We start from the raw sequence: 22,180 nt of genomic DNA on the forward strand, positions 1-22,180 counted from the left end.
GTGAGGCCACTACTTTGAAAATCATGCAGTCTGAACTCGGCATAAGGGGTTAAAACATGCGCTCAATGAAAAACAAAAATCAGAACTGACCATAAAAAAATTAAAAAAACGCAGTGCACCCTTACAGAAAACAAAGCAACAGATTCAGACAATTCATTTATTTTCTACCAGTTACAGTAACCACCGTTGACAATATTATTTACAAAACTGTCAGTTCACAGTTAACCGCGTCACGGTGAGCTAAAACGTCCACTGGTTGTCAATCCAACATTATCTGTAGTCTTCTACCACACATTCCTAAGACAGACGTTGTATATATATTTAAATATATAAAATGCTTTCAAATCGTTGAACTCAAACCTGAAAAATGCAAAGCCACTTTACGTAATTACACTTGAAGCTCGTATCAGAGAGGATACGAGGACATTCTGTTCCTTTAGGCACATCAGAGCGACTCTCTGAAGTCTTTAAAAGCTTTAGCCCTGAAAGTTTTGCGAAGTGATTGTGAAGCTGTGTGTTGTGCCCCAGTGACGGTAATAAAAACGCTGTGTTAATACTGAAATCACATGCCGTTGTATGCTGGTCCTCCGCTGCCCTCGGGCACCACCCAATTGATGTTCTGGCTTGGGTCTTTGATATCACAGGTCTTGCAGTGAACGCAGTTCTGAGCGTTGATCTGTAATCTCATGCCATCACCCGTCTCCAGAGGAACATACTCGTACACACCTGTGGGACAGGAGAAACAGTGTGTTAAAGAAACACTATGCTTTTTTAGGCACATTTAACGACTCCCCTAGTTTGAGCATAAAGGTGCGGTATGTAAGCCTGACACCCAGGGGTTGAACTAGGTATTGCACTCAGGTTCAAAACACACGCAAGAGCAGGTTGCCAGATGGACGTCACCAACAGAAATGTGCCTGACTATCAAGTCTAAAGGCTGATTTGAGTCGTGTTTTATATAAAAGCAGAGGCTTATAGAATTAATTAGAGAGAATAGAATTAATATTTTCCTATATATTAAGTTTTTGTTCTAATCCAAACCTAAAATTCATATAATAGAAATAATTTATAATTTATAATAGATCATTTATATATTAATATATTGGATATATTATTTTTATTACTGTTTTTTCCTAAAATTATATAAATATATATATCTGTAATATATATAACAAATCTGATTGGCTGATAGCCGTGCGATATTCTGCAATATCTGCACCCGTACAGCCTCTTTACCATTTGTGTATTACTCCGCCCACATACAACCGGCAAAAAGCAGACACTACAGATCTAAAGTTTAAAAGATGCACCCTCAACTGTTTAACTGTCAGCTTATGATTTGAATCTGGAAGAAAGTAGTTCCTCATACAAAAGGGTTTTTGAGACTCTTCAGGTTTGATTTTGTTTTTATATACACAATTATGCCGTCAAACTATTGTATAAACACAATATCTCACTCGTAGCAGTGCGATAGGGCTGTATATCGGAACTGGTGGGGGCACTAAGGCCCCTAGGGCAACGCACGCCTTCCACCAGTGCCGATATACAGCCATATCGCACTGCTACTCGTGTGATACTGCTTATATATATATATATATGTATGTTTTTTTATCTTTAATGTAAACTTTATAAATGCTTTAGCAATACATCTGTAACATTTGTCATGCCAATAAAGCAATTACTGAATTAAATTATTGAATTGAATATTTTCTATTTCTTGCAGCTGAAAAGCAGAATAAGCTGACAATGATCTCCTCAAGTACACCTCATGTGCTTTATTCAGTGTTAATGGCTAATAATGCGAGTTTGAATGCTATTTTAAGTGACATTTATTGCCATACTACTGAAAGCAGCAGCAGATAGTTCTCCTCAGATCTTGAAAATAAAAAAAAACGTTTAAAATGAAATTTTTAAAACTGTGACTCAGTGCAAACCAACACGTCAGTGATTCAGCATCTACATTTAATCATGTTAAAGAGGTTTAATATGTATTAATTAGATGATAAACCTTAGCATTTGATGAGTGAGAGCATACTCTGTGCTACTGAATGAGTAGACCAGAGGTCGCATTTCAGTTCCTTCATGACTGATTGAATAAAATATGCTGTTTTCCATGAAGGCAACCCGGGGTGCTGAAATATAATTGGCTAAACTGGCATTGGGTGGGTTAAAAAACAAAAAACAAAAAAAAAAACAGACATTCCAGCACATTTTTACAGCAGAATATCTGACTTCAGCATTGTTTTTCAGATAAACAAGAATGTTCACTGAGCATGCTTCTTAAATATCTGCAAACATATTATAATATTTTTATGCTTTAGAAGAGTCAAAGACTTGCATACAGCACCTTTAACCATTGTTGAATCCATTAAAGAGTTCCTATTGTTTTTTTTTCTTGAATGAGCTTCCATGCAGTGTGTAACACAACTCTAAGTGAATAAAAACATCCAGCTAAGGTTTAAATCTGAAAGTGCACTGTGTTTAAAACTATTGATTCTCAAAAATAAGAGTTGACTTTGAGTCATTTATAATGAACCGTGTTTGATTTCAAATTTATTGCCATTTTGCGTTGGTATTGATATGAAATATCGCCATATATGAAGTGCAAGACCCGAGAAAACTTAAAACCACTAGCAGAGTGCAGGGATGGGATTGATCATGACTGAAGATGAGCGATCACTCATTAAAGTTCATTTTCACAACAAAATCACATAGCCAAGCCAGCCTTGTGCTGTGTTTGTTCCTGTCATTTTTCTGATGATTAATAGAATAACCTTCCCTGCAACTCGGGATTCGCCCGCCGTTTGTTATTAAAGGAAGGATCAGCAAAGAATATTAATGTATAGGACTTTGTCAGACCTTGACTGTCAGTACACAGTTCATATAAGGACCAGATCACAACCTGCAAGTGTGAATAAAATGGTTGTCGCCTCATTTCCTCTAGCATTCTCTTGGAAAATATGCATATAATTGTGTGTTATAACTTGTAATCACTCTGTGCAGCTTGTACTGTATCTCTCTGGTTAACTCTTTATCGGGTCGAAATAGATCATTAAATCAGATTACAGTAGTTGACATTAGGAGTGGATCAAAAAGCTTTTCAAAATTGTCCACAGACAGGAATGGGTGTTGTTGAAAAGTTTTAGGCAGTGGCGGTTCTAAAGGGGGGACAGGGGGGGCCGGTGCCCCCGTGTCAACAAGCTTGGCCCCCCCTCTGGCCCCCCTAAATTTGGACGCATATTTTTGTGTCTAAACGCCACGGAGAAACAAGATCAGCCATCGGTGGCGCACGCACTCGCTCTGTTTGCTTTCGCGCGCTCTCGCTCTGTCAGTTACGGTGCTGCGCGCATCAGTTTCTCGCATTCGTTAGAAGTTAACCCCCAAATTGACACAGGTAATAAGATTAAACTTCAGTCATGTTCATGTTGTGAAACACTATCAAAATGTCCACTGTTGATGATATTAGACTTCTGTTTTCAATAGCGATTTTAACACTTTTAATAGAGGAAGTCCTCGGCTATGCATGAGGCTATTGTGCAGAGATTAAGTGTAAGTTACATAGTTTTACGTTAGGAAATGCAGTCTTGAACTTACAAACAGTCTGCAAGACAGAGAACAGATGAAACACAGTAATCCAGTTTAGTTTTCAGTCACGTAAAGTCATATTCAACTTGTTCAGTTTTACCTTAGTTCGTTTTTTGATTTCAGTCGTGACATAAAGCACGAATCTTTAACACATGATTTATTTACAACACATTTTTACACGTAATAGTTTAACTTACTAATTTCTAATAACTACTTTTTTTATCTTTCCCATGGTGACAGTCGGTGCATATATTTTACTAGTTATTCTGCAAGATAGTTGTATTCAGATGAAAGTACCTTTATTCTATAGTCTTTGAATCAGATTAAAGTGTAATTTAAAGACTTCACTAGGCTATGTTAACTAGGAAAGTTGAAATAATTAGTCAAGTTATTGTTTAACTGGTATGTTGTATAGACAATTAAAAAATACACAGTAAATACTTATTAAAAGGAGGCTAATAACACTGACTTAAATAAAAAAATAATCTAAAACTGCTTTTATTCAAGAAATAAACAAAAAAAAAAGACTTATTATGACTCTAGAAGAATGTTTGTGTATAGGAAATACTGTAAAAATCTCCTTGGTTTGATTTAGATCACTTGGAAAACATTACTGTATTTTAAATTAATGGAAAGGCAAAAAATGGACTTCAACTGCATCTGTTAAAGTTTACAGGTGTAAAAATGAGTCTTGATGTAGAAATGTGTTATCCAACAATACAAAGTGACTTGTCAAATAAATGAACATGGAAGATTATTTTGAGTTTAGGTTATTTAATTAGCTTATTTACGAAGACAGGGCAGCACTATGGCGCAGTGGGTAGCACAATCGCCTCACAGCAAGAAGGTTGCTGGTTCGAGCCCCGGCTGGGTCAGTTGGCATTTCTGTGTGGAGTTTGCATGGTCTCCCCGTGTTGGCGTGGGTTTCCTCCGGGTGCTTCAGTTTCCCCCACCAGTCCAAAAACATGTGGTACAGGTGGTACACTAAATTGTCTGTGGTGTATAGGTGTTTCCCAGTGATTTGGTGCAGCTGGAAGGGCATCTGCTGCCTAAAACAAATGCTGGATAAGTTGACAGTTCATTCCACTGTGGCGGCCCCAGATTAATAAAGGGACTAAGCCGAAAAGAAAACGAATGAATGAATGTTTATGAAGACTGCAGAGTGATGCATAAAATAATGACTTTAAATAATTAAATAGTTTGTGATGTATGTTAAAGTGTACCCCCTAAATGTACAAGTGGCCCCTGCCCAGCCCCCCCAGTTACTCTGGTCTAGAACCGCCACTGGTTTGAGAACAACTTTGATAAACTTTTGACCCACTTCAAATGTTGATTACTGTAGACCCTTAGCATCTCAAAATAAAAGGTTTTGATCATCTCGTATTTAAACCTGGACCCCTCTGAAATCTGTGTGCATTAGTGCATACCAGCGGGACAGAACCTCTGCTCAGGACCGTCATAAATGGCAAGGTTTTTGCTAACAGGAATACTGTCATCTTTGAGCGTCAGATGAGCCGGCTGGTCGTGTTCGTGATTTGTCCCGCTCAAAGCCACAGACGACAACAGATCAAAGCTGATCTTCCCGTCAGGTTTGGGGTACTCGATGGGAGAACAGTCCTTTGCCGGCTTCAGCTGAGCATAGTCTGAGCCTAAAGGACAACAATTTGTTTATCATTAGAAATACAATAAAGACTGATGACGGATAATCGCATATTTAACACTCTGGATGTATATGAAATCTCATTTTTCTCTGCTTTTTGAAAACACTCATATTTACAACTTGAATTTAAAGGGGACCTATTATGCAAAATCACCTTTTTAAGGCATTTAAAAACAGTTGTATGGCAACAGTCATTGAATATAACCTGTTAATAATGGTTAAAATCTATTAATTTTATTTTCCATCGCCAAAAAACAGTCTGCAGATACACTTTGGTTGACATTCTCCCTTTGTACATGCCATCAGAGGGGGAAAGCCAGACTCATTAGTAACCATGTCTCCCTCATTAGCATAGGAGTTAGTCCTGTTTTTGAAACTGCCACTATGCTGACACACAGACGTTTGTAGCTCCGCCCTCTTTTGAAATAAGCACAATCTCATTTAAATTTAAAGAGACAGTCACCCAAATGACATAATTTGGACCAAAGCCTAAAAGGGTCAGCTTTAAAGAGTTTTAAAACATTATTTGTGTGCTCTCTTAAGCTAAAATTTCACATTCACACTCTAGGGACATCAGAGACTTATTTAACATTTTATATCACATCTTATTTTACATCTTGCATTTAAAAAAGGGGCATAATAGGTCACCTTTAAGATTATTTAAAACCTTTTTTAAGATTATTATGATTTAAATTTAAGACCTGTATCACAATGTTGGTCTAATTTGTAGCCATAACACAGTTAATTATATACAGACTAGCAAAACAAGAAACACAGAAATAAATCTTTAGTGCTTTTTAGAGGTATTTAGGTTTCAGGAATTTTTAGTGGTGCCAATAATTTTGAAATATTGATTTTTCCGTTGTTCTTTAATTTTTAATTTTGTGAACTAAAATGGACTATTGTGAACTAACCTGAATTATAATGACCAAAATGACAGAGAATGTCTTTGGTTATGTCAGAGTATAACCTGTATTTCTATGCTTTGAATCAACATTTAAATAAAGTGTTTTTGCACTGGCAAGGAATGCAGCAAAATATGAAAGCCATCAGATAATTACAAGTATGCATGCCGATATTGTACAAAAACCCACTCTGCCTTGGTCATTTTCAAACTTTTTGAAAGTAATTAATAATGTTCATGTAAATTCAATAATTTATTAATTTTATTTTAAAGTATGATCTGACCCTATATGAGAGAGGGTGGTGGTGGGGGGTTGGTGGGCTCATTTGGTGCTTTCCAAATATCATATTCATTTTATTAACTATTAGAATTAACATATTTAATCCATAAACTACAGAAAATAAAAATAGTAGTTACTAGTTACATAAAAAACAACATGCATGTGACCCCTGGGGTGATTAGGTTATATAAAAGACACAGCAGATAGATTTTATGGCAGGAAGTTAAACTTTTACATCACTCACATACAGTAAAAAATAAACACAGGCCACAACTGAACATGGAGGATGATCTCTGAGTGGTGTTCTCCAAAATTAAATGAAAAACAGACTTTTTTTTTTTTTTTTTTTTTTTAAATCGCCACTCAATTTATGGAAGTAAAGCCTGTTGTGGAAGTTTACTGGGGGCAAAGTGTTCTTTTTAATGTATTTGTTTTGATACTGTGTTTATAAGGAAGAGCTGAAAATGAATAGGGTCAGATCATACTTTAAAATAAAATGAATAAATTATTGAATTTACATGAACATTATTAATTACTTTCAAAAAGTTTGAAAATGACCAAGGCAGAGTGGGTTTTTGTACAATATTGGCATGCGTACTTGTAATTATCTGATGGCTTTCATATTTTGCTGCATTCCTTGCCAGTGCAAAAACATTTTTTTTATATGTATAACCACCTCAGGAGCATATTGGGGGTCACGAGTCACTTTGCTGTTTTGGGGGTCAAAGGCTGAGAAGTTTGGGAACCCCTGATCTAAAACAACCTTTTTTCATAATAAATGTCTCACCGCTATGCTTTAAAGTCCATGGCTCTTTTCCTCTAAAAATCCAGTAGAAGATCCCAGTGTAGACCATCCCACCGTAGAGGCCGAAGTACGTATGGAAGGATGGTCTGATGTTCCTCACCGAACGCAGCTCCTTCCAAACCCAGGACTTTTTCAAAGCTTCCTCATATTCAGGAATATAGAGACCTAACAGAGACACAAAACATCTTTAAAGCAGAGGTGAAAATCAGACTTTTTCCATGTTTAAACTCTATAATCGGATCCCAGATGCATCTACCAATGCAGAAAATGTTGTTAACATAGGAATATAGGAAAGAGATTTTTGTTATATTTTAGATGCCATTAATCTGCACATGGCGGCTCAGTGGCTCACTGTCAGCTCACAGCAAGAAGGCTGCTGATTCGAGTGCTCGAGTCCAAACACATGCGCTATAGGTGAATTGGATAAACTAAACTGGCTGTAGTGTATGAGTGTGTGTGTGTCTGTGTGTGCGTGTGAGTTAGAGAGAGAGAATGCAAGTCTGTATGGGTGTTTTCCAGTACTGGGTTGCAGCTGATATCCACTGTGTAAAAAATAGGCTTTGGATCTGGGCTCTGACTGGGCCACTCAAGGACATTCACAGAGTTGTTGTGAAGCCACAGCATTGATATTTTGCAGGTGTGCTTTGGGTCACTGTCCTGCTGGAAGACGAACCGTCGCCCCAGTCTGAGGTCAAGAGCACTCTGAAGCAGGTTTTATTCAGGATGTCTCTGTACAATGCTGCATTCATCTTTCCCTCTGTCCTGACTAGTCATCCAGTTCCTGCTGCTGAAAAACATCCCCACAGCATGATGCTGCCACCACCATGCTTCACTGTAGGGATGGTATTAGCCTGGTGATGAGCAGTGATTGGTTTTCTTCAAACGTAATGCCTGGCATTCACTCCAAAGAGCTCAATTTTAGTCTGAGAGTCCTTCAGATGCCTTTTGGCAAATTCCAGGCGGGCAGTGGCTTCCGTCTGGCCCCTCTACCATACAGGCCTGATTGGTGGATTGCTGCACAGATGGTTGTCCTTCTGTAAGGTTCTCCTCTCTCCACAGAAGAACGCTGGAGCTCAGACAGAGTGACCATCGGGTTATTGATCACCTCTCTAAGGCCCTTCTCCCCTGATCCTTGAGCTTAGATGGCCGGCCAGCTCTAGGAAGAGTCCTGGTGGTTTCAAACATCTTCCACTTACGGATGATGGAGGCGGCTGTGCTCATTAGAAATTTCAGAGCAGCAGAAATGTTTCTGTAACCTTCCCCAGCCTTGTGCCTCGAGACAATCCTGTCTTCATGTCTTCATGCTTGGTTTGTGCTTTGACATGCACTGTCAACCCTGAGACCTTATATAGACAGGTGTATGCCTTTTCAATTCATGTCCAATCAACTTAATTTACCACAGATGAACTCCAGTAAAACATCTCAAGAATGATCAGTGGAAACAGACCTGAGCTCAATTTAGAGCTTCAAGGCAAAGGCTGTCAATACTTCTGTACATGTGATTGTTCAGGTTTTTTATTTGTAATAAATTTGCAACAATTTAAAAAACTCTTTCTCCACATTGTCATTATGGGGGATTGTGTGTAGAATGTTGAGGAAATAAATTAATTTAATCCATTTTGGAATAAGGCTGTAACATAAGAAAATGTGGAATAAGTGAAGCGCTATGAATACTTTCCCGATGCACTGTATGCTGGAATAGTTGGCGGTTCATTCCACTGTGGTGACCCCTGATAAATCAGAGACTAAGCCTAAGTAAAATTAATAAAAAACCTGCACATTTCCAGCCAGTTTATTTACAGAGACCAGAGCTAGTGTTATTAGATTAATCACTAAAATACTCACTGTCAGCGTAATTCATAAACACATTGATTATGAACTCAACGGTCAGCTGACTGATTATTTCTCTAAAGAAAGAGAATTATACTAATAGTGTTTATTTGCAAAAGCAGCATATCAAAAAAAAACAAAAAACTTAAATCATGCTAGTCGATTAGATGAAATAAACTATATAAATGTATATCCAGGAGCTGTTCAGAAATATTCTGGGTCAAGCCTAGAAGTTGTAAGCTCTTCAACTGCATGTCCTCCTTAATGTCCCAAGACCATGTTTAATATCCTGTGAGTTACACCTCAGCTAATCTGCATAGAAGTGTGGGTCGGCTACCTGTGGTTTGTGACTGCAGATTCTCATCAGTGATTTTGCTGAAGGCGGTCTCGGCCGCCAGCATGCCGCTCTTCATGGCCGTGTGTGTGCCTTTGATCTTGGGCACGTTCATGAAGCCTGGACTGCAGCCGATCAACATGCCGCCTGGAAACGTCAGCTGAGGGATTGACTGGAGGGGGGAAATTGTGGATGTGAGAAGTTAAAAGAGACAGGAGAAAAAGGAAGAATATTATGCCTTGAAGTAGACATATGCCAACATACAGTTGAGGTCTAAATTATTCAATTTTTTTATTCTTTTTCAAATGTTTCCCAAATGATGTAAAACAGAGCAAGCAATTTTTCCACAGTATTTTCTATAATATTTTTTTCTTCAGGAGAAAGTTTTATTTGTTTTATTTCAGCTAGTTTAAAAGCAGTTTTTAATTGTTTTAAAACCATTTTAAGGTCAATATTAGCCCCCTTAAGCAATATTTTATTTTGATTGTCTACAATGACTTGCCTAATTACCCTAACTTGTCTATTTAACCTAGTTAATTCTTTAAATGTCACTTTAAGCTGTATGGAAGTAAAATCTAGTAAAATATTAATATTCATTCATTCATTCATTTATTTTCTTGTCGGCTTAGTCCCTTTATTAATCTGGGGTCGCCACAGCGGAATGAACCGCCAACTTATCCAGCAAGTTTTTACGCAGCGGATGTCCTTCCAGCCGCAACAAATCTCTGGGAAAAATATTAATATTTCTAATATCTAGTAAAATATTATTTACTGTCATGATGGCTGAAATAAATCAGTTATTAAAGATGAGTTATTAAAACTATTATGTTTAGAAATGTGTAATAAATTGTGTGAGAAATAAAAAAATCTTCTCTTTATTAAACAGAAACTGGGAAAAGAAATAAACAGGAGGAATAATAATTTTGACTTGTACAAATGTCCAATAAGTCAATGGATCGTAATAATGAACTAGCACAATATTTGATATAGTGGGCCCTTCAAAACACATTTATTCATTCATTGATTCATTCATTTTCCTTCGACTTAGTCCCTTATTCATTAGGGGTCGCCACAACAGAATGAACTGCCAACTATTATTGCATATGTTTTACACGGTGGATACCCTTCCAGCTGCAACCCATCACTAGGAAACACCCATTCAAATTTACACACACTCACACACTACAGCCAATTTAGTTTATTCAATTCACCTATAGCGCATGTCTTTGGACTGTGGGTGTTTCGTGTCAGCACGTATTGGTTATTTATGTTTGTATTATGTGTATCGTTGGCTGCGTCCGAAACTGCATTCTTCCATACTATATAGTACACTATAATCAGTATGCGAGCCAAGTAGTACGTCCGAATTCATAGAATTCGAAAATCAGTATGCGAGAAGTACCCGGATGTCTTACTACTTCCGGCGAGATTCTGGAGTGCGCATCCCATGCACACTGCGCTATCCCACGAGCGAATTCATTAATGGAAGTGAAGCGACGCAACTGACGCAGGTAGGTCACGTGACCATGACAAAATGGCGGATGTAGTACGTCCGAATTCCATTCATACTTTTTACATTCATACTGTATAGAACGTACCGTTCTAACGACAGAGTAGTACGTTTAAATTCAAATGCAGAACCTACTAAGTAGCAGGCGGTTTCGGACGCAGCCATTGTGTTTTTCTTTCCATCACCCCAGTTCACTTCCTTGTTTTTCCTACTGCTGTTTCAGATTGGCTGGTTCACCTCCACTTGATACAACCAATTCTGAAACTGCCTTATGTTGACTCTTTCCTTAGTAGCAACTTGATTTTGGTCTCAGCCAATCAGATCACTCCAGCTCAGTATATATTTTGTGACTGCAAACAGTTTGTCAGTCTTTGTTGGCTCAATTTGTTATTGGTTTCTGTGCTTGTTTGCTTGCTTGAATCTGTGTTTTTATCCCCATTTGTTTTGTTGTGATACATTGTCTGTCTTCACCTTTATTTACACTGTGTTGTCATTTTGGTTTGTTCTTAACTGTGCAATCATTCATTCCCTTTCCTCATGTTTCCCTACAGAGGTTTGGTAGAAAGACTGGTAGGTAAGTAGGTCACGTGAAATACATTTCAACACAGGAGTTCAACTGTCTAGAGATACACTAGGGAAAGGGGTGAGTGCCAACACGTGTATTTTTGGTTAAGTGGATAGTTAGTGTAGTTTAGGTAAAACGTCTTGGACCTTGAAGATTTATTTTTCACATTTTTGTTTTTTTAGACTAGATTAGAGGGGATTTGATATTAGTAAGACTGCTTGGTTTTGATTATTTCTTTGCTTTAGTGCCAGTCTTTCTAATTTAGGTTTTGTTTTGGGTTGTGATTTGTAAATATTGTAAATAGCTCACAATAAAATTACAATTGTTTTTGTTATGTCCATTTATGTATTAATTCTGCTCTTTTTATTTTTGGGAGTTGTTCTGTGTCTCTCTGCAGGAAGCAGCTGCTTGCTCCTTTGTTTGGTCCTGCCCCTGTTTCAATTGATGCCACACCCTGCCTTGTCAGCTGACTCCTGGCTGCCTATAAATTCTTCCTCTGTCACTTTCTGTTTAGCTGTTTGAGCTCACTTGTGGTTGGTAGTTGTGTGTTTAGGGTTATAGAAAGAAAGTGTGTTTGTTTGTTAGATTTGTTGAATTGGAGTTTGTCTAAGTGTTTGAGAAAGATCTGTGAAAGTATTTAGTGCTTTAGTTCTGGCTTTGTTGATGTTGAAAATCTGACCTCTGTCTGTTAAATGACTACTCTGCTTTTTTGCCCCTTTTTGGATTTGTTTGCGGATTGTAAATATTTGTACATAGTAAGAAGAGAGCTTGACGCCATTTTCTTTTGTACCTTCTTTAATTGATTGTTTCTGTGGACAAGGGAGTAAGGTAAGAAAGTGTATTTTATTTTCTTTCTTTTTGCTGAAAATAGGGAATTTAGAGGGGATTTAAACTTAGATTGTTTGGTTTATTGTTTTGGCCTGGTCAGCTCCTGAAGTAAAAAAAAAGAGACAAATTTTGTTTGAGAAAATCATTGTGAAAATAAAATCTTTATATATTTTCTTAAGCAGCAATGTGTGTGTAGTCTTCCCTTTCATGTCACGTCCTTACCCCTAGACGGGGCGTAACAGTTTTATTAAACAGAGTTAATATTGAATCCAACTCAGTTGTGTTTTTCTATTTAACATTAACATAGAAATATAATATAGCTATTTATTTAATGCATTGACATTTCTAGTCAGACTTTATTGTAAAGTGTCACCTACTGTATTTTAAGATTCAAAGTAAATTGGCACACTGCCACTTTAGCTCTCAAAAAAATTTTAATGTCAAAATTACAAAATCACTACGTTTCGACCGACATGGTCTTCATCAGGTGATGAAGACCATGTCGGTCGAAACGTAGTGATTTTGTAATTTTGACATTAAAATTTTTTTGAGAGCTAAAGTGGTAGTGTGCCGATTTACTTTGAATCTTTTGCTACTTATGTTTGTTTTTTTATATACTATAAATCAATACACTGTTTTTTGTTTTTTTGGTATTATACCTATTAAAGCAATCTTTTTTGCAGCTTAGATCAATATCATGATAATATCATATACCATGATGAAAGCTATAGCAAATAATTACAACAAAAATGTTTGATACTATCATAGGCCTACCTGAAAGCCTCCTTCATTGAGGGCTCTGGCTCCATATGCAATCCTGTTTCCTCCCTCCAGGGTGGACATCACCGAAGGGTGATGCTTCCAGCGCTGGAACTCCCTGAATGGACTCATGTAGGGATTAGTGTAGTCCAAACCTACCTAAGTAGACAGAGACAGATTTACAGTTCAACCCAGTACAATAACTGCATCGGGCTTGGTTGTCTGCTAATCCATTTTGAAATAAGGCTGTAACATTAAAAAATGTGGGAAAAGTGAAGCGTTATGAATACTTTCCAGATGCACTGTATATTGCTTGTTTGCACTGTAGGCTGAGGCCCCGTTTACACTAATGTGTTTTAGTTATACTCATTGATAACGAGTGTAAGTTTTGCTACGGTTACGCCATTCGTCCACACTACGCCGGAATTTTCGAGCGCCGAAAACCAAGCGTTTTGGAAACGCTGAAGAGGTCGTTTTCATTCTAAAACGCTGCTGCTCCATCTCAGTGTGGATGGGGGAAAACGGAGACATCTGAAAACTGAGGCAGGACTGCAGACATTCGCCTCTCTGATTGGGGCTTTTCCTTAATATTAGGTAGCCTACACACACAGTTCAGTCCTGCATCCTTTCCTTGTAATTTCAGACTTCGCAAGTTTTATATGGACTCCCGTGGACATGTCGGTAAATATCCAAAGGGAACAGTGTTCTAACCTTATTCACATCATCCTGGATACGTATGTTGTTTCACTATCTTAACAATAAAATAAAAACATAATATAAAGAACTGCTATTTTCATTTTGATATTAACAACTTAACAGACAGCAGAAATGTTGAGGCGTCGTGCTGCATATATAAGCGTCATCTTCACTTTGTGCATATTTATAACAAGACGGAACCTTTAACATCACTGCCTCATTTTATTTTCATTAAAGATACGAAACATACACTCTCTCGTGCTAAAAATCAGTGTTAATAGTCAATAATGGCCATGATAAAAATATAATGTACAATAAGTTTATACTTCATATGAAATAAAGGCAAGCAATGAGTCAATATACAGAATGAACGTGGTTACATTAATTAATAACTTATCTTTGCGCTCAGCCAAAACACGTTACCTGAGAACAAGTAATAGATTCTTCAAGTAAAAGAGGTCGAGCCTTCTCTTTCATGGCTCCTACACTCTGAAATAGCCTTCCTGATAACGTCCGAGGCTCAGACACACTCTCCAAGTTCAAAACTAGATTAAAGACCCATCTGTTTAGTAAAGCATACACTCAATGCATCACCTAGCGGGTTCCACACAGGCTTCTGCATCTTGTTTATATACAATATGAACAGCAGCTACGCTAATTATTCTCTTTATTCTCTATTTTCATCTGGGGATACTCATCCCGAGGTCCTCAGATTATGCGGAGTCACTGATTGGATCCAAGACCAGCGACGTGATGATCCCAAGGATTCCATATCCGGGACCAGGCCATATCCTGAGCTGCTGCTGCGCTGATGGTCATGGGGAGTGGAGAACATGAGTCTGATTCCAGCGACGCTCCAGGGACAGACGAGTCTTCGCTGAGGCCATCTTCCAGCCTTAACCACGGCGAATGAAGCTCTGCACAAGACTTTTGGCCAGCGGAGAAATTAAAATGGTCGTGTCCAACTGAGTCTGGGGCTGTTTCTCAATTCCAAGAACGCAGAGAACGGACTTGTGTTCTTGTGGAGATCGGTCTTGCCAGGTGTCCTCGGAAGAACGAACTCAGGAGACCGCGAGGGCAGAGAACGCGTCCTTTGAGAATTGAGATGCTGCGTTCTTCCTGATGGTCACATGACCTTGACGTGTTTTAAATGGTAAATTATTTAAACATTACAGCATTCATTCAACGATTTATTGTTTTTCCCCTTTTCAAAATATATACTTTGTATAAAACATTATAAATATATGTTGCACAATATAAATAAAACAGATTTTAATACGAATTTCAGCAAACAAACACCCTTAATGTGTTTATTCCTTTATTAAGATGTCCATGGTAATGTTTACTTTCACCGTTTCATTTAGGGAAACTCCTGAGGTAAATAGTTCATATCTATGAACTTTAATAATAAATCTAGATAAAATGCAGTGCTTCCCACCTCCAGTCGCAATGACTTCTGGGACTTCCAGAGTGAGTTCATTGCTCAAGTCTGCATCAGTGCGTCCTCGATATCAAGAACACATCCGGGAAGTTTCACGCGTCCTCCGTACTTGCGGTCTTGAGTATTGGAACTGAACTTAGGCAGCTGATGATGACGTTGCACGAGAACACGAGGACGCAAGATCGCTGAAGAACGCATATTGAGAAACAGCCTGGTTCTCTCAAGGTTTTTTTCTTCACTCCCATCAGGTGAAGTTTTTTTTCCCTCTCCGCTGTCGCCACTGCCTCGCATGGTTCAGGATTGGTAGAGCTACGCATCGATGAATTTGCTCTTCAGTGTTTGAACTCTCAGTAATGATTAAATTACACTGAACTGAGCTAAACTGAACTGAACTGAACTTAAACACTAAAACCTGAACCACACTGTTCCAGTTACTATGACCATTTATGTGAAGCTGCTTTGACACAATCTACATTGTAAAAGCGCTATACAAATAAAGCTGAATTGAATTGAAAACACCAAAGTCTGGGAATATGTCGTTAGATATAGACAACTAGATGAATTAAATATCACGTTTAAGAAATATAGTGAGCTTGGATCCAGCGGTAGATCCTTAATGAACAGTCTGACGTGCACAGCTCCGATCTGGCTAGATATGCTGCAGCGCATGCCAGAGTGTGTGTTGTGTGGACGGAGAGCTGTTCAGAAACGCTGGGTTAAACGCTAGTGTGGACGCGGATCGTTTTAATTCTAAAACGCCATTTAAAAACTGAAACGCACTAGTGTAAACGGGACCTGAGAGGACTGTGATCTCATCTGCACTGAACTGTATATCAAGAATATTCAGCTTATTAGACAATAAAACTGACTTGAGATTGAGATTAATGAGAAAATTATTATTATTATTATTATTATTATTAAGAAAAATGTTTTTGAACAGTATAAATGCTTTTACTGCTTCTTTTGACCAATTTAATGTAATGTGCATTTATATAGCACAATTGTTGTGTATGGCCATACACCCAAAGCGCTTCACAATCATGAGGGGGGTCTCTCCACACCACCAACAGTGTGCAGCATCCACTTGGATGATGCGACGGCTGCCACAGGACAACAGCGCCAGTGCACTCACCACACACCAGCTATTGGTGGAGTGGAGAGCCAATTGGTGGAAGGGGATGATTGGGAGGCCATGATCGTAAGGGCCGATAGAGGGACCCCTGCTCTTTCACGGAAAGTGCCATGGGATTTTTAATGACCACAGAGAGTCAGGACCTCGGTTTAACATCTCATCCGAAAGACGGCGCCCACTGACAGCGTAGTGTCCCCTTCACTTTTACTGGGGCAATCACACAGACCACAGGTTGAGCGCTCCCTGCTGGCCTCACTAACACCACTTCCAACAGCAACCTAGTATTCCCATGTGGTCTCCCATCCAGGTACTGACCAGACTCAGCCCTGCTTAGCTTCAGTGAGTAACCGGTCTTGGGCTGCAGGGTGATATGGCTGTGGCCCTGATTTAATGAATCTTTGCCGAATACAAGTCTATTTTAAATTAATTTCCTTAAAAACAAACACTAAAACTTTTGAACGGAACTACATTTACACACACAACATCATGAGCCAGCAATGTCTCTGCATTTCAGCTCTGCAAGTGAGTGAAACGTACTTAAAAGTACAAACAATTCAAAGCAATCACGCAATTGGGTAAATTAAACACTGCACCGTACATCTAGAGCCATGACGGCATTGGATAATAACCCATCATCACTGCCAAACTCAAGGCGTCTGGAACGGAGGCTATTTTCTATGAATCACCAGCACTCTACGAAATGACTCTTAAAAAAAAAAAGAAGTAATTTTGATATCCTAAATTTTCAGAGGGGATGAGAAAATGTCCTCATGACAGACCCTGAACCGCAACAACGTCAGAGTTCAAAGCCTTTTCCCACTCACATTTTAGATTATGAAAGAACATAATGAACGAGGTCAATAATATCCATACAGATCAAAGCCTCCTGACAAAGACATCAATCCAGAACATTCAGCTTTATGATTAAGGCTTCAAAGAGGAATCTTTTCAATATTAAATATGTGCGTTTGACCCAGAATGTTGAGGATCAAGATGACTTACGACAAAGCCCAGGGCCACCAGTGGTTCTCCTTCGTTGAGGTGGTACAGGAAAGTGCCTCCGTATGTGTTCCTGTTCAGAGGCCAGCCGACTGAGTGCTCTGCTCGTCCCGGTCGCCACTTCTTCTCATCAATAACCCAGAGCTGAAACAAATCAAAGAGTTTTCTTTTTAATTGCATCTTTTTATTAACATTTTAAACTATCAATCACAAAACACTTTAAAACAAACCAACAGACATTGCTCATTTTATGCCCCATTCACACATTCATAATCAATAAAATAATTATAGTATTAATTCAAACAAAATAATACAAAAATAAAATAAAAAAACTAAAATAAATGAAAATAAATGAAAATAAAATAAAATAAAAACAAAAATAAATAAAAATAATAAAATTAAATAAAACAAAAATATATTTAAATAAAATAAAACAAAAATAAAAAAAATAAATGTAAAAAAATAAAATAAAAATAAATGAAAATAAAACTAAATAGAAATAAAATAAAAAATAAAATAAAAATCCATCATTCACTATACATACGCAATAAATCCTAATAATACACAACATTCTATTATGAAAAAAGTTTTCAAGTCTTATTTTCTTTTTTTTTCGAAATCAAAGCAATGACAGAGATGGAAAGTTACTCTCTATTATCACTATAAATGTTGCTGCGTATAGAATAAAAGTGACTTCAAAGTGAACATGAGAAGATTAATATTTAAGATTTATATTATATTATATTATATTATATTATATTATAATATATTATATTTAGCGCTGTCAAAATTAACGCGTTAACGCATGCGATTAATTTTAAATAATTAACGCGTTAAAAAAAATTAACGCAATTAACGCAGTTCAGGTTTTTTTTACTTCCTGTTGTGGTGGACGTGTGTTCAACATGCAATAAATGTGGATAAGACCAAGGAAGCACTTTTTGAAGGCAAGTTCCAGTATAAAACAATTAGTTGCATCACAGGTTATCCAGAGTTTCATGCATGTGTTTCATTTTTAACTTTTGACATCTGTTGTAAGTTGATACCCCATGGCGAACAGAAAGAAAATCCTCCGCATTTCGTGACTCGGTGTTCCTGTAAGGTAAGGTTCCTTTTAAGGCTACACGGTAGAATTTTAATAGGAGTATTATCTTAATCATATTAAAATCGGAGTATTGGTGTCTTATGTAAATGTACTCAGAACTTCTGGTGAAGTTGCGAGCTGTCAAAGACAGGGCATTACTCTGCCTTTCAGCATGAGCCTTACAAGTTTAGCGTGTTTCCTCATTAAACGCAACGAAAGCGTACGCTTCGCGTCGTTGTGTAAGAATCCTTGTGAAATACAGTAATACTTTAGGACGCTTAGTTTAGGACGCTTAGCAAATTTGATGAACGTGATCATGCGTGTTGAATCTGAGGGGAGTCGCTCCAGTATGGAAGGCCGTTAGGGCCAAAACGTCTGCAGTGCGTTGAGTGTGTGTCTGTCTGTGTGTGTGTCTGTGTCAGGCCTGTTGAGGGGTGTCAGGGGTGGAGTGAGGTATCTGAGTAGGGGCAAGAGGGGTGTGCAATGTATTTAACGACCGGTCTGCAAGAAAATATAATTCATTTGCGGGCATTTGGGAGTCTCTGTGCACTTGCGGGATACTCCTAGTCTTAGCAACTGGATGAATGTAAAGGAGGATTAAGCAAAATTGTTTCTACTCTATAATTAATGTTCTCAACTCACAGCAATAAAACTTTACAATGAGTGCAACAGTTTGTATTCTGTAGTTTATTATAATTTTTCATTTTCCATATCTGCAATTCCTGTATTTTGGCATTTTTTTGCAGTCCACTTAGAATCCAACATGGAAATCAATGTTTTCTTTATTGGCATTGATTGTTTTGAAATTTAAATGTCATTAACATGCCTGTGTTTTAATTTCTGTAATAAATATGGCTGTCAAGCCAGGATCTTGATGGTTTATTGTGGGTATGTTGTTTACATGAAGAAATCTGTGTTACAAGTTAAACAAAAATTCTATTAAACAATTATATTTTGAATTTAAATATTTTTTGTCTTGCGTTTACATTAATTTTACATTTAAATAGCCAAAATGACAATAAATTATTTTTTTTAAAAGGTGCGATTAATTAGTAATTTTTTTTAATCAATTGACAGCACTAATTATACTATATTATACTATATTATTATATTATATTATATTATATTATATTTATCGCAGGGCAAAGGTTAAATAAAAATTAAAAGTTTGCTTTGACATGACATATGTTTTTGTGTTATACATGTTTAACACAATATGAATATATGATATACAAAATTTTGTTAGATTTATATGTAATTCGTATCACATACATATATATATTTTTTATATCTAAATATAAATAAGCATTTTGTCAAATATATGCATGCATGTGTGTATTTATATAGAGTATTTTGAGGGATGTAAACAAAAACAATGGTTCCAATGTATTTCCTGTTTTACATTATTAGTTTCATTAGCCTCCAAGAATCCAAAAAGACCCATGTTTTGAAAAATAATGTTATGACAGCTGTTTTAACATTAGGTTATAGTTGAATTGCCTCTTGTTAGAGTTATGAAATAGTTTGATAAGCAGGAAATGTTCACAGGCCAATGACATGACCGCATTGAAATAGTCTATATACACAGTACACACACATACACTCAAAACAAATTTCATTTTGGATGCGATTCTTTTTTGCCCAGAACTTATTATATAATAATATTTGTATGATCATACTGAATCATCAGCCAGGTAAGAGTGTTTTCTTGTACCTCTTTGAGGCCGATGGCGTAAGTCTGCGGCTCACACTTCTCCCTCAGATTAAACTGTTTGTACAGTTGCTTGGCCAGATGTCCATGGCAGCCTTCACCAAACATAGTGACCTTCGCGTGGAGCTCCATCCCTCTCTCAAACACATCCTGGAGGAGTTCAACAGAGCGTGAAATGTGCTGGTAATAGCACATAAATATACAACACACACACACACACACACACACACACACACACACACACACACACACACACACACACACACACACACACACACACACACACACACTAGAATCACTTTACCCAGAGTTACTTATATTCCCTCTGTGCACTTCAGAAACTCATTTAGCCTTGGTATGAACATCTAACTTTTTTTTCTTATGAATATAAATCACTATAATCATGAGATGTGTTTGAAAGGTGAACTCCGGGTGAGAGTTTCATCAGAACAGCATTGCATATTTTAGGTATACTGATGTAGAAAACCAAATGGTTGTGACAAACCTTTGGAGAGCCGTCTTTAGCAATGCCAACATCATTGGTTGCAATTCCTTTCACACTTCCATCTTCATGAAACAGCACCTGGAGGTCAATCACAGGTTTGCAAAGCAGGATGTTAATATAAGAAACGCATCTACCTGACAAAAGTATTGTCGTCGATCCCAGTTGTAAAAGTAGGAAATAATAACTTGACTTCTAGTTAATCATTTGGAAAAGTGGCAGAAGGTTTGTCTGATGAATCATCTGTTGAGCTGCATCCCAATCATCACAAATACTGCAGAAGATCTACTTTAACCTGCACAAAACCAAGATTCTCACAGAAATCAGTCAAGTTTGGTAAAGGAAAAATCATGGTTTGTGGTTACATTCAGTATAGGGGCCAGCGAGAGATCTGCAGAGTGGATGGCAACATCAACAGCCTGAGGTATCAAGACATTTGTGCTGCCCATTACATTACAAACCACAGGAGAGGGCAAATTCTTCAGCAGGATAGCGCTCCTTCTCATACTTCAGCCTCCACATCAAAGCTCCTGAAAGCAAAGGTCGAGGTTCTCTAGGATTGGCCAACCCAGTCACCCGACATGAACATTATTGAGCATGTCTGAGCTAAGATGGAGGAGGCATTGAAGATGAATCCAAAGAATCTTGATAAACTCTGGGAGTCCTGCAGGAGCACTTTCTTTGCCATTCCAGATGACTTTATTAATGAGTGAATTGAGTCATTGCAGAGATGTATGGATGCAGTCCTCCAAGCTCATGATGGAGTCAGACACAATATTCATTCTGTTTCCACTGCAGCATGACTTTATATTCTATACTGGACATTATTTCTGTTCAGTGACAAGACTCTTGTCCAAGCAAAGTCAGACCTTAATGTCCTAATCAAATAATTAAAAGTCAAGGCATGATCGTAATTTATTCTGGTAAAATAAGTGTAATCTAGAGGTCTTTGCCTTTCATATAAGCCACTTCTAATACCAAATTATCAACCAGAAGTCAAGTTATTATTTGCTGTTCCTACAACATGGATAGGCGACAAGACTTTTGTCAGGTAGTGTATTTGTTTAGCAGTTAAGCATTTTCAGAAACCAGATGAGATCCCTATTTTCACTTCATATTTACATGTGTTCAATGACATCTATTGTGGCCACTTGTGTTCATTTTAAACTTTTATTTTATCAGGCTTAAACTATCCATTTAGGCTTGATGTTTATAATGGATGTTAATTAAAGCACAACACTTGAACAGTGTTATTTATATTGTTGACTTGTGTACTTGAATTATGTTTCAATAATTGCAAATGTTTCAAATAACATTCAAACACAGAAATAATACATTTTTACTAGTTAGACTGAGCGTGTGCTGCGTTTATGTCATTAACCTCACACAATATCAATATCTGCTTTGGCTTAATATTAAAAAACTAGCAAAGACGCTTTAATATGTTGTGTTTTATTAAACTGCACAGAGCAGCATTTTAACAGAAGACTAAAATCTATTTAGTCTGATAAAACAGTGCTGCTGCTTCTCCACGTGATCATGGACTGTGGCATAA

The 22,180-nt window shown here is 37.4% G+C and overlaps 1 protein-coding gene across 4 annotated transcripts in view; it reads right to left on the reverse strand.

Annotated features, from left to right (window-relative positions):
- Positions 1-143: 143 nt before the first annotated feature.
- The window catches only part of etfdh (electron transfer flavoprotein dehydrogenase), a 32,461-nt gene continuing 10,424 nt past the window's right edge, over positions 144-22,180 (reverse strand). Inside the window, exons 6-13 of one of the 4 annotated variants that reach the window (XR_012389486.1) lie at positions 20,629-20,706; positions 20,127-20,273; positions 16,650-17,472; positions 13,076-13,786; positions 9,402-9,570; positions 7,217-7,399; positions 5,013-5,234; positions 144-726 (exon numbers count right to left, since the gene is read on the reverse strand). Coding sequence is in view for 1 of the 4 variants with exons in the window: in NM_001004598.1 (NP_001004598.1) it covers positions 563-726; positions 5,013-5,234; positions 7,217-7,399; positions 9,402-9,570; positions 13,076-13,219; positions 17,332-17,472; positions 20,127-20,273; positions 20,629-20,706 (1,248 nt within the window). In the remaining 3 variants the exon portion in view is untranslated. 4 annotated transcript variants of the gene reach the window in all.

This window comes from Danio rerio, chromosome 14 (assembly GCF_049306965.1).
Source record: "Danio rerio strain Tuebingen ecotype United States chromosome 14, GRCz12tu, whole genome shotgun sequence".
Classification (NCBI taxonomy): Eukaryota; Metazoa; Chordata; class Actinopteri; order Cypriniformes; family Danionidae; genus Danio; species Danio rerio.